The sequence below is a fragment of the Tinamus guttatus genome, unplaced genomic scaffold (assembly GCF_059628265.1).
Source record: "Tinamus guttatus ecotype Peru unplaced genomic scaffold, ASM5962826v1 Tinamus_guttatus_pri_ptg000384l, whole genome shotgun sequence".
In the NCBI taxonomy this organism is placed as follows: Eukaryota; Metazoa; Chordata; class Aves; order Tinamiformes; family Tinamidae; genus Tinamus; species Tinamus guttatus.
Window position 1 is genome coordinate 3952570 of NW_028288918.1, and position 13333 is coordinate 3965902.

Genomic DNA, 13333 nt, shown 5'->3' on the forward strand with positions numbered 1-13333 from the left:
AGAAAGCCCCTAGACAATATTTATGAAAAACGTAGAGGATTAGGATGTCATGAAAACTGGAAAACATACTGCAATCTAAACAAATAATCATCCCAAAGCCAGGGATGTAGCACTATCACAGCACCTTAAAACATTATCAATAAAGAAATAATTTCATGTAAACTAAAGGCTTATCCTTCAACTTTCTCTGTCTTGACTCTTCCTGTAAGTACATTAAATAGCAACATTGATTTGATCTATCTACCTACCCACAGGAATCAAAACAAACTAATTATGATACCCTGATAAGCAAACAACATTTTTCTGGAGTGTGTGTATATCCTATATGGATATAAAACAAAGTGTTCTGAGCACAGAATTTCAGACATCTCTGTAAACAAAAGTACACTTGAAGAGATGGTTTGTTGATTTTTACAAGTCCAAATAGACTATTTTTTCTACAATAGAAAAAAAAAATCATTTTGATATCAAGTATGTAAGCTACATGACCTGTATAAGTGTATCAAAGAATGGGTTCATGAGTGCACACACACCCACAAAATATATTTTCTTTGTATTATGTAAGGTAACTATTGCTAGACTGTATTGTAACTCTATCGGCCATAACATAGGGAAGGTCACAAATAACAGCAAAAAACTGGACCCAGATTTTCTGTGAATCAGACCATAATCCTTCTAAAAAAATTAATATCAGCACATTTGAGAAAACAGTTAATGCTCTCTCATGGAACACATTATGTATGAAAATCTTTTTAAAACACTAAAATAAACCCAAGAGCATGTTTAAATACAGGTAGTAATTTTAGCTAAATTCTCCCTGCTCCTTGTAAGAAAAAATGGCCCATTCCAACCCATGTAAGGGTAACAGACAAAAGCCTATTTGCATTCCATTCTTACCTCAAGTTTTGTGGTGCTTCACCAAACAGACTACAAATTTCTCTAATTTGTTTCAGTGCAGGAATGACCCATTTGTCATTTGTGCGAAGTTCTTCTATAAAACGATCTATCCACTGGATCTTCTGTGTATCTCGGTCCTTAAAAAGCAAGTGTTCACAGTCAAATACATTGCAGAAACCAAAAACATTCCATTACTTTGTTTCCAAGATAAAATATAATGTACAAAACCACCTAAATATTAGACTGTATGAACCAAATTCTGAAATATTCATTCACAAAAAATATCCAAGTAGTATTAGGTGTCAAGAGAAGCCAGCATGGAAGAGCTCTCTTTCTTTAAGCATTTGAGTATTCAGCATAAATTAAAATAAAAACCACAGCCAAACAGGGCCATCAGTAACTAACTTCTTCCCTTTCAGTTATTTCTCTTCACTACTCAAATTGCTATAAAGTAACAAGAAACAATAATTCTTTCTTAATTGTTAAGAACAAAAATAAAACCTGCCAGTGGCTGTCAGGCATGGAGAACAGATGAGCACGGAACCATGACAAATCACTATTATGTCAGTTAGGAGAAGTTAGAAAAGGAAAGGAATAGTATGAAAATATCATCATAGAGAAGAAATGTAATTTCAGTGATGTTCTCTAGGTCTTCCCTAATATTACTGAAGACATGTAAAGGATTTGAAAACAAACAACGAAGATGAGAACAGGCGTTAGCTGCCTCTCTATTTAAGCAGTTGTCTTCGAAGCCAACGAAAAGGCAGAGAGAGCAAAACACACTTGTCCTTTCTTCCTACTTATTTTGGTAGCTTTAATTCCAATGTGGTCATCACTATAATAATGTCAACAATTGCTTTACTAGTTATAATAAGACAGGCAATAATATATTTGGCCCTCTCCAATGAAAGTCCTAATTCCGCTAATTAAAACATGTCTCATACACCTTAAGAATACCTGGACATCAGTAGAAGGATCCTAGTCTCATGAACAGCAACATTTTTGTGAAATTTAAAAGTTTAGTAATTTAACACGAGGGGAGCGGAAGGAAACTATTAGTGACGATTTCACAACAGACCCACAAACCAGATTGCTCACCTGTGAACAGCTGTAATCTAAAATTTTAATATGGGCACTAAGAGCCTGGTCCATGATATCAACTGGGACATCATCACTATGAGCCAAGTTCCACAACAGGTTCAGCACCTTGTGTGCCATCACACCATCCTTGTCATCCTCTGCAAGGCGACGGATTAACTCAAGCAGTTTCTCACGCTGTTTCTTGCTTGCATTTGTCCAGCTTGCCTAATGAAAGATTTTATTCAATATGAAAAATGACTCATTTGTAAAAATTTGGCTCCAAACATTAAAACCTGCACTGTTGTAAAAGATGTGAGTGTAAGGCATGGGATAACAAAGTATTTCCAATGAAAATAAACAGCACATGCAATTAATACAGAATTCAAACACAACTGAAAAGCTTTGCAGTGTTTAGTGCTAAGATGCATTCAACACTGAGACGGAAAAAAAAACTTAAAAACTTTTGAAAAACATCTGTGATGTTTATTTAAAATTAATATAACTGTTGACAAGTCCAACAGTAGTCAAAATAGAGTGGGCTCAGCTGTTTCTTGCAATTGCCTCATAAAAACTCTTTTGTTTATAATTAAGATTCTTAAATTAATCATAATCACTAGTGAGTACAATTTTAATATAACTGTTGCCTCTGTATCTGGTCAAAACAAATCTTCCCTGCATTAAGCTAATTGTTTTCTGAATAACTTACAAATATAACATTATTTCATATTCAGCTTTCAGTGTAAGACATGAGTGATAATGTTTTTCACATAGAACTTCTGAGAATTTATTTGAATATCTAGATTGCTGAGCATTAGGCCTGTATTTATATTAGGCCTAAGAGAGGCTCACTAATTTAGGGACAAATTATATGTAAGCCAATGTAAAGTACATATCTAAGGATATATAAAACCAGAAAACAGATTTCTACAAAGCTGGTCTGTGCAGACCAGTGCAGAAGACTGTTCAAAGTGGAACAGGAAAACAGGGCATACAGTAACGCTAATGGAAGCCACAAACATCAATGTTAGCCATCTTCCAGAAGCAAATCATTTACTGCATGGATTTCAACCAAATCACATGTTTAAAAATGTATGACATTTTCTTCTTCCCGAGACTGTTTCATTTTATGTTTATGTTAAGCAGGATACAATTATTACATGACAGAGAGGAAACTGGGGAGGGAGGAGGAAGTCCTTGATCTCCCTCTTTGACATACACAAAAAGAGAAACAATATCTGGTAAACTAAATGAAAGCTACTTTACTATCATGAGGAAAATACTGAAAAGAGGTCCTTAACACTTAATTTGAAACGTAACGTAGAAAGGCTAAAATAAAAAATGGTTTTATTTGGAAAGTTCAATATTCAAATTAGTCAAGTGACAATCAGCAATCCCACAGGACTCAATGAAAGAGCATTTTCTGAGAAAGCAGGTAAACTAGAAAACAGAATTGTCAGTAACTACCTTTGCTTCAGGCAGGAACGAAACTGAAAATCTTAAATCTTGATAGTCAAGTATAAGTGAATCTAATATTTTTAATATGAAAGTCAGACTGTTGCTACACACAGAAAAACCTGTAATCTGAGTAAACTACCTGTATCTAGAAAGAATTGAAAGTAAATGTTAAAAGCGTGTCACAATTCTGTTTAGCCATGCTCCTATATCTAAAAGTGCACTGGAAACATGCAACATAAATAATGCAAAACATGCAAAGTTACCTTAAAACAATCAAACAGGTGATCAAGCTGTTCAGGAGAGAAATCCCAGGCTAACTTGGCAAGGAGGTCATGTACATTTTTTACAATGGCTTCATGTTTTCCTGCCTGTCAAGAAAACAAACAAATAAGCAAAAGAACCTACACATCTGCAGCAATCCATACCAAGAAAAGCAGTAGGACAACCAGTGTCATTTCCATAGCAGAATGGTCTGTGGTGGCCAGCAAGAACTGCCATGCTGCTCTCACAGTATCAACTAGCTGCCAAGTCACAGTATTTAATTTTATCTTATACACATATGTATTTAAGGGGTGGATGTGTGTACACAGACACACAATATAAAAATTGTCATGTTACAATGTAAATGTTGTAAATATTTTTTAAAAGAACATATCGAGGCAGTAGAAAATAAAGTCTAATGGTGTGTTTTAACAATCAATATTTTCAATTTAATGTAGGTTTTGTTTTCTGAGAAAAAACAAAAATCTGCTTCTTCCATAAATCTTATTCTGTTTGAAAATGTAAATTTCTTTTTAGTATTTCCAGTATTTAAATTTAGAGCACATTCTTTATGTTAGTGGACTCATGACAACTAATGCCTTCTCTTAAAAAATAAACAAAATAACCCATCCCAAACAAAACAGAATCAGTGTCAGCACCATAAAGCTCAAAAGCAGCTTATAAACTAAAAGTCTAACTACCTGTAGTAAGATGTTTGGCTATTATCTTAGATACTAGTTTAAATGAGATTTTGGAGTACATCAAAATTTTAACATTTAAGGATGAAGACAAGTAAGAAAACCAGCCACCTGAACTTTAATCTAACGTGAGGTAAACACATTTTTCCTGAATTCCCAGATGGGAAAACATATCTCATAGTTCTCTACACTTATCAAAAACAATAATTTTGGGCTAAGTAAATCAAAGCAAACTTTTCAGACATTTTCCTGTAAAGGAAGAAAGCATGAGAGCATACAGGGCAGGCGGAGCACCTGTGTCACAGAAATAAAACAAGGGGAAAAATGCACAGAGCCGCTGAGGGTGCAGGCAGAGCAAGAGCACGGAGCACAGAAATGTCCCAAGGTGAGATCAGTAGCAGAGGTGCAGGGAAACACACTAGGAGGAGCTAAGAAATCTGGTATCTGAACTGTGAGCTCGCTGTATGCAAGCAGGGCAGCACGTCACGTTCCAAAAAAACACTCTAGAACGTGAGCAATGAGACCCCAGTGTTACACTCTGCAGTTTCATTTCTCCACCAGATGTTTCCCTGAAGATCAACAGACTAATTTAATACTTGATTTTGAGTGTTATCCCTTGCACAAAAAAAATAAAAATATTTTGGGAGTGTTGAGTTTGTAAGACAATGTAAAATGCTTCAATAAAACTTTCTAGTATGCTTTCTAAAGGCTAGAGCAACATGATTTTACTGCTTCTCATAAACTACTTATTTTTATTCTAGTTGTGTATTGAGCTTCTCAGGGCATATCTGTATCATCAAGTAGAAATTTGTGCGTGCTTACCCTCTAAACCAGGCAGAAACATAATGGCTCCAGTCTGAAAGCAAAACCACATCAGAACTGCACGGAGCCAGAGCTAAAATAGCCTGCCTGTTACATAAAGCTACGCAGTAAATCAACTGCCCTCTACTGAATTCCACACTCCAGCTGCTTTTAGAAGCCATTACTTAACAAGAACTTTTAAAAACTGCTATAGGCAAAGTAACAAAACCGCTAAAAATCATTGCATATGACCAGATTTTGATACTTCCCCTCTTTTGTTATGTCTTATTTTAATTCCATGGCCACAGCAACAGTGCAAACACCTACCTGAACATTTCCTACTGACTAACTTTCACGTGGAAAACACCAGACAAGTCTGTAGCCGTTGCACTGTGGCAACTATCTTATTGAAAGCGTAAGAAGTGAGCGAACTAAGTCAAGCATTTTAGAGTGCAGAAAATTTCTTCCTAAATTTACTTTGCAACTAATGGGGCAGACTATTCCTGCCTTTTAATGGTGGCACTACATGTTCAGTTTTCTGGAACTCAAACAGTTCATCTTAAACTAACTTACCCAAGTGTCCCCATTCTCAGGCTTACTAACAAACAAAATTCAAGTTTTTTTTTTTTCTTTTTTTTGCAGGCATTTAACAAGATAGTCTGGAAGGGCCTACATGCCATAGGCTGAAAACAAACAGCACTATCACAGACCCTATTCAAGTAAATTGTGTACAGTTATTACTTAATAAACACATTGAGAAGACCATTCTGAGGTCCAAAGAACGACATCTGGTTTCAATTTTTCCTTTATTTTTTTTCTAACATCAAGCATAAGAAGCACAAATTTTAAAACGGCTACCGTATAAAATTCAATACTTTCCATTCCAAAACTGTGTGGTCCTCATGTAGAAGTTATTTGTGACTTAAACTTCAGAACAGGATATAGAACAAGATCTCTCCTGCTCTGATGCAGACTAATAACTTTTATTAATAACTTAATAACTTACCTGCGCAGCCCAAATGTTGTCAAGATCCTGCAGAGTGAGGGCTTTTTCTTTGATGACAAAACGCAGAATCTTCTCTAATTTCTCTACATACTGAGGCTGATGAAGACTATCTCTCAACACAATCGATAAAATGTTGTTCTGCTGGATCCATTCCTGAACATAAAAAGAAAATAGTTTCACCTCAAATTATTGAAGTATTACTGATTACAGTTAAGCTGATAAGAAAAACCTAATCTGTTAGGAATCAATGCTTCTTAGATACAATATTCTATCTGCAAGAGGTCAAGAAGATGCAGCACAAGACAAAGGCACTTACTCCTGACTTTCACTTCCCCTTTAAAAGAAATGGAAAAAAATGTGTACGGGCGCATATGCATGCACATATATACATAAAATATTCTAGTATCCTAGATGTTCATCATTGTAACATATGATGGAAAACATTTTTTTTAGGCATGTCTAGATCATGAACTCAAAGCGTAACAATGCTCAAATAGCTTCAACTATAAAGAGATAATAAGAATGGTTAACTGTTTTCTTCAAGGACAACTTTTTTTCTTCCCATTAACAAACATTTAATACCCAAAACCAAATCATTTAAAAGACACTGTAGCCCTTCTGGCACAGCTACAACACAGTCTCTTAAGAGGGCATAAACTAACACTGAAACATAAAATAAGTAATAAAAAAAATACATAGCTTTTCCCCTCTCGCAATGCCCCTATCTGAACCAAACTGCCTACAACATTTAATTAGTTGCAACCTTTTCAATAGTATGTCCTGATAAAGCATATGGAGTCATGTAATCTGTTCCGAGTGAAGCAAAGCAGTGTGTGCTCTAAGCACCAAAACCTCTCAAATACACACAGTATCATACCTCCTGACACACTGCCCATGCTTACATACCTATAACATTCAAATTGTGAATGAAACTTTTATGTTTTCGAACATGAAATATTTAAACCTAAATGTTTTCAATGAAGATCAGCAATCTTTTTTGAGATAACCAAACTGTAGGAATGTGTAAAAAGAGACAGCCATTTCCTCCTACTTCTTGAAAAGGTCAAAGCTTGCAATAATTCCCTCTTGGCAGCAGTCCTTTTGCAGATTATATACCCACACCAGGAACTCAGTCACAAAGCTGAGGCAGAACAGTGCAAAAACTAATTTCATAAAATAAAGTTCCATGAAAATCTGAAATAAGTTTGGCTTTAACTTAACCAGGTGTCCTCGTTCTCAGGCTAGTATTTTCTTTCCACCATACTGTAACTTCATAAAAATGAATAGTTCCCCCACATAGTCATTCAAGGAAAATAGTGTTGAAATATCCAAATTATATATTAAAAAACATAAAATGTAATGTCTAGAAGAACATTTTGTACCAATGCATATAGATCAATTTTATTTTTCTAAACAATTCAGATGCGAAAAGCAGAGTAGTAACTTTAAATTCTCTAATGGGAATTCTAAGTGCAAAAATGAATAGAACCCTATTTAATTGAATGTCAATTTTTTAGGTATGGAGCAGGTGAGGTTTAAGCACACATCACATTTTTCTCTTTTTTTTCCCCAATACTGTATCACTATCATTATATTCCATGGTTTCTTTTTAAAGCATATTTTTAGCAGCACTAAAAGAAGCCTGGAAACAAATACAGCTACCTTTCTGCAAAAGACTACCTCTTGTAAAGCAACTTATTACTGTGACATGTGATATCTACTGCTTATAATATAAGGCATGAAAACTATAGTGTGCACAGGATCACTAAATGTTCAACACAGTTAAAAGGATAAGAGAGAAAGTCTATTCAACAAAAATCTGCGACAAGGAGAACTTACTGCCATTCTTTCTGCTGTAAGCCACTCTTCCTCCTCAGGATTACCATGCCGATGGGTATAATATGATACACTGGATATTACTTTGTTAACTTCATTTAGTGCATTCATTTTACCATTGAAAGAAGAAATTTGTAACAATCTGTAAGAGAAATTAAATGTAAGCAGCCTGGAAAAAAAAAGTAAAAAGTAGCATAATACATCAGAAATAGCATCTTACCTAAGTATCATTTTTAACCTAAATATTTCTAAGTTTTTTACAGTTTCTTCTTGTCCTGGAACTCTTGAAGCTAAGTTTTTTAGAGATTTGATTATCATTGACAGGGCATCATTTTTGGCTTCATTTTTTGCTTCTTTTTTCAGTTCATCATCTGTTAAATTTTCTAAAAATTGTGGAACCATTTCTATAATTGGAAGGAAGTATTTCTTCACTGTATGTAGCGTTAGAAATTCGTAACATTGTCCAAATGGCCTAAAAAGAAAGAAAGAGTGGATCAGTACCACAGTGAAAAAACATTTCATTTGTCTTAAAACAGGAAGGAGCAATTCATACAGAAAATTTTACAAATACATGAAATGCTTAAGTTAATATGTGAATTATTATTAAAAAGACTTACTTGATAAGGGCTGCAATTATTTGAACATTCAATGCTGATCCACTCATGAAGCGATCATGCAAGATCTGAAACCCATTTAATGTGCCAAATTTGTTGATAAGGTCTACTAGCCAACCCTGAAATACAATAAATAGTCATTTTCTGCCTTTTTAAAAGTAATGACTAGAAATACTTTTAAATAACTGTTAATAACAAAACTTTTGTTTCTAAGTCTTTACGCAGTCATGTGGTAGAAGATAAGAGAATTACAGGTAATTAGTCTTTATAGTCCAAATATGCAGTTTTAGGAAAATAGCTAGAAATAGGCAATACCAGCTTTGTCATAGTCATATCATAAAACAGATTCTGTATATGTTAATTATTCAAGGAAATTTATCAAATAGGCAAGAATAAAAATGCTTGTACTTCAGACCCAGACTGCACTGCCAAATTACTACAGAAAGCATGATGATTCTGATATTCCTTTGTGATCCTGGAAGTGATAGTGCTGCATGTAAAAGCAGTAACACAGCAAAGAACATTTTTATATACACAAGGCTAGCAATGAAGTCCACATCTTTATCTTAAATTGTCACATATCAAGAGCTAGCAGCTCCACAAAAGCAGCGAACAAAAGAAACATGCAAAACTAACCACCGCACCCACCCCAACTTCAAGAGCCATGTGAATTAGACTGATTCCATCAGGAACATAATTTTGAATCCAGATATAAGAACACAAATAAATAAATCAACACTTCTATGTTCCATCGAGAATGTTCCTCCCATCATTAGGACTATGAAAAGAAGGAAAGTATTGCTTCTACTAGGTAATCCCCTCCTTAGAAGTATGTCACCTATACAATCATGTTGAATAAAAAGGTAACTATATCAACTGGCAAACAAGCCAATTAACACAGTAGGAATTGCAACCCAAACTGGAGTTGTGCCAGCTTACCACAGCTGAACACATGAAAGTGAGATTTTGATTGTGGACCAAAAACTGAGAAGAGTTAGACAGAAGGGGAAAGGCAGATTAAATCATAATCAGGTAAGACTCAAAAGCAGCAAAATTTCAGTAGCGCACAGAATCAAATATACTTTATTCCCCTCTAAGAAAACCTTTTACAGAGTAAAATAATTAAGTAATTAAGTAACTTTGAATAAAATAAAAAAATACGTATTAAAAATGCAGATCTGGAAAAGGTGGCCCACCTTTGGTGACCGGGGGTCAGGAGGACGGGCATAAAGCTCATCTTCAGCGAGCTGGACTCCTGCAGGAACTGTTTCAGAGGGACGTGTACCATTGTACAGATGGAATTTGCAGTGAGGATTTAAGGCCATGGCAAGAAGTTCAAGAAGGGGGAACCAATCTTGGGACAGCTTGGCCACGCAAAGTTCCACTAGACGGTGAGTGTTGTTAATAATACATCGCTATTAAGGGAAACAAACAAACAAAAACAACAACAAGACAGATGACTGAATTCGAACACTAGCTACCAAAATGTACCATTTATACCTGGCAAGCAAAGCTGCACAGAAGTTTCACAATACTTTTTGTCTGTGCATCCTCTCAAAAAAGGCTTTAAAGTTTTATCTGTTTTGAGCTTAAATTCAATTTGTTTAGAGATTTTTTTTTCTCTCATCAAGATACCCATGAGTTACCACTGAATTAAGTCTCTAGTCATCTAGCCAAAGAGCAATCAGCCCACTTAACAACAGCTGCACTACTAAACACAGAAAATTTCAGTTCTTCCCCATACTCTGGTCTTTTATGTCTTTCCAAAATCAACAGAGACCCTAAAATAAAAAAATGATCGTAAAAGGATAAAATCCTTCCCCCTCCTCCCAAGTGTCATGTATGCATGGCAGCTCTCCTCCCAGTTATCTGTTTAAATGATTTTCCAAAACGACGCTGGACCTCTGCAGTTTCCATTCTCATTGAAGTTACTCTGCTTTTTATAAATACAGTTTAAAAACTCACATGAATTTCAAACTTCCAGCCGCTCACTGCCTCATCCGTAAGGATTTTTGTGAAAGATATTGTTAACCCATCTCGAAAAAATCGCTGGCATGCTTCACTTTTAACATCAAGGCCTATTTTAAAATAGAAAAGGAAAAATATGTTAGGTACACAGCGCAATTGTCACATGAGCTTTAAAACACTAGAAGCAGTGATCTGGACTTCAACCCTTGGTGTTCAAAGTTTCAGTATTATTTTAAAAGGAAAACCTTGGACAAAGACAAACTTACGTAAGTTTGTAAGTAAAAGCACCTGAAGGTTTTGATTTTCATGCTTTTAACACCCAAAGTTAGACTAGCAAGAGTAACTATAAGAATAACTAACTTCTGCTCTTAAGTTACACATTCTTTCATGTTCTCTCTTATGTAGTTACTACCAGTAAAACTCAGTGAGAGAGAAGTGAGACCTGCTCAGTCTCCCAGACAAAATTAACCCACAAGAATAACTAACCACCCGTTTGTCACTGTAACTTGACCTATTCCAGTAGTTTTGCTGACAGGACACAACATGCCTAGACCCTAGATTCTGTAACCCAGGTGAATGCACGAGAGACGCAGACTCTGGTGTTCACAATTGATCTTATATCAAATTTTAAAATTTAAAGGAGAGTCCTCCAAATTCTTTCAGTATTTTTTAACCTCTGGGGTTACTTATAGCTGTAGTATTACAAGAAAGCTGCATTTTCCCTTCAAAGTTAAGATTTTTAACTGTGCCAGGAGTTGAAAGAAAAATCCGGTCAACGTAAATGTGACCCACTGCAGACGGTGAAAGCCATTGGGCACATCACAGAAACAACACTGTAACCTGAGGCCTCTCTACAGGGCAAGTTCAGCCAACAGATCTTAGCCCTCATGGATCATAACACTCTTCAGACTCCCAGAAAATATCACCAGAAAAGCCTATATGCCCAATAATGAGACCTTTAGACACTTTGGGAAAGACTGACCTATGTTTTCAAGTTTGTCCCTTGTAGTAGCAAGCAACTGTACAATGGTTCCTTTCAAAAGCCTTCACAAAAAGACCTGTTACTACATACCACAAAGCTTACCAAAATTTTGTAACAGGTCTTGTGAGCCTGTAGTGGTGGGTGCAGCTCTCAAGCAAATCAAGACCACTGCTGCCACCTCCTTGAGCACTACTCTAGACTTTCCTCTTAACACTACAAGAGGCATATGATATATATTAGGTAGCCAAATATCAAATTACCATTTATTTGCATACATAGCTCCCAGTATGGGTCAGTTAGGCACCCCAACACTATATGTAGCAAGTGTTAAGTCCAATATTAGAAGGCCACAAGCCACAACAATAACAACATGACAGAAGAAGAGACCACACTACCTAAAGCTTGGTTATTTGCATTAATACCTAAATCAACCAAGGGGAAATACTCCTTTTTGAACTTATATTCAAGAATTAAGTTTGCTGTTACATATAAAGGAGGCAGTAATGAGATATTCAAGCAGTTTTATTTTAACGCTCCTTAGAGTACCACTACAATGCCCTGAAATACTTTTGGCACAATCTGCTTGCACCATGGTGGGCCAGCTTTGGACAGAAAAACACTCCAAACAAATTTCAGGAAAACCTAAAACAGAGTATGTTGCAAAATACATTGTCCTTTCTGAACTTCACTGAATTTTGAAAGAGAGGGAAGACAGGAATACTTGAGAAAATTCATGTGTTATTCCTGGCTGTGTAATCACCCAATGCTTCATTTCAGACTATTTTTCTTCTACTTTCTCCCACAGTGCACCATACTGCTGAAGCAACAGCAGAAAAATCACAGAAGGAACCAAGGCTAGAGGTCTGCAAGGACAGGAGCAGCAACAAAAGCAAGGTGCAGGAGCCCTGAAAGACAGCAGGATGGGAGAAGAGGCAGCAGCAATGGAAAGAAAAGCACAATGAGGAACAGCCACTACACTTCACCTGGTGTTTGCTGCTTAAATCAGATTCAGCAGCACTAATCCTTTAGGTAGGATCACAAGCATCTATTTTTATCCTATCGTCCAAATTTTCAAGGCAGAGAAAGGATATGGAACAAAGGAATAGAAGAAAAGAGAAGTTAGTGCATACTGCTCTGAGGTAACTATTCAGAGAAAGGTTGGGGAAACACATCGTGCAGTGAGAAGAAAGTGGATATGAAAAGATCATGTGTAAGATGGGACTTGCGATGGGGGGAGGAGGAATAAAGGGGCCATTTGACTTCTGAATCTGCACTTAAGAACAGCCAAGTCTCTGGATAAATTGCACAGCAATAAAAGATTGTGGATTAACCCTGCCACAAGAGCAGAATCACTCCAGGTCCACCAAATCTATCAGTCCAGATGTAGCAAGCTCTGACGCCCCCGAGAGTATTCAGCAGCGCAGGACTCGAGCACCACAGCCCCAGGCAGGCTTGCTCAAGTCCTTCCCAGGACTCCTGGCCACAAGACTGGTGAGGCTGGCACACCAGGGCTGTGCTGGCTCTGTGCCCCATGGTGGGCCAGCAAAGCCCCCTCAGACCTGGGCCTCACGCGGGGCAGCACAGAAACCCTCCAGTGGCTCAGCAAGGGCCCCTCAGGCCTGCGGAACAGGTGGTGACCTGCAGCTAATGAGCTCTGGGCAATCCAAGGTGGCCCCCAGGAGCTAGGTGCTGCACTTGTCACATGCTCCAAAGCACCTTTGGCAGATGTTCAAGA

General features: G+C 36.7%; 1 protein-coding gene across 2 annotated transcripts in view; it reads right to left on the minus strand.

Annotated features, from left to right (window-relative positions):
- USP9X (ubiquitin specific peptidase 9 X-linked) overlaps window positions 1-13333 on the minus strand; it is a 97822-nt gene that overhangs the window by 56528 nt on the left and 27961 nt on the right. For both annotated transcript variants that reach the window (XM_088530668.1, XM_088530667.1), the window contains exons 5-13: window positions 10614-10726; window positions 9845-10063; window positions 8652-8767; window positions 8255-8506; window positions 8038-8176; window positions 6199-6351; window positions 3696-3800; window positions 1996-2202; window positions 898-1034 (exon numbers count right to left, since the gene is read on the minus strand). In XM_088530668.1, coding sequence (XP_088386794.1) covers window positions 898-1034; window positions 1996-2202; window positions 3696-3800; window positions 6199-6351; window positions 8038-8176; window positions 8255-8506; window positions 8652-8767; window positions 9845-10063; window positions 10614-10726 — 1441 coding nt within the window. The remainder of the gene's footprint in view (window positions 1-897; window positions 1035-1995; window positions 2203-3695; window positions 3801-6198; window positions 6352-8037; window positions 8177-8254; window positions 8507-8651; window positions 8768-9844; window positions 10064-10613; window positions 10727-13333) is intronic.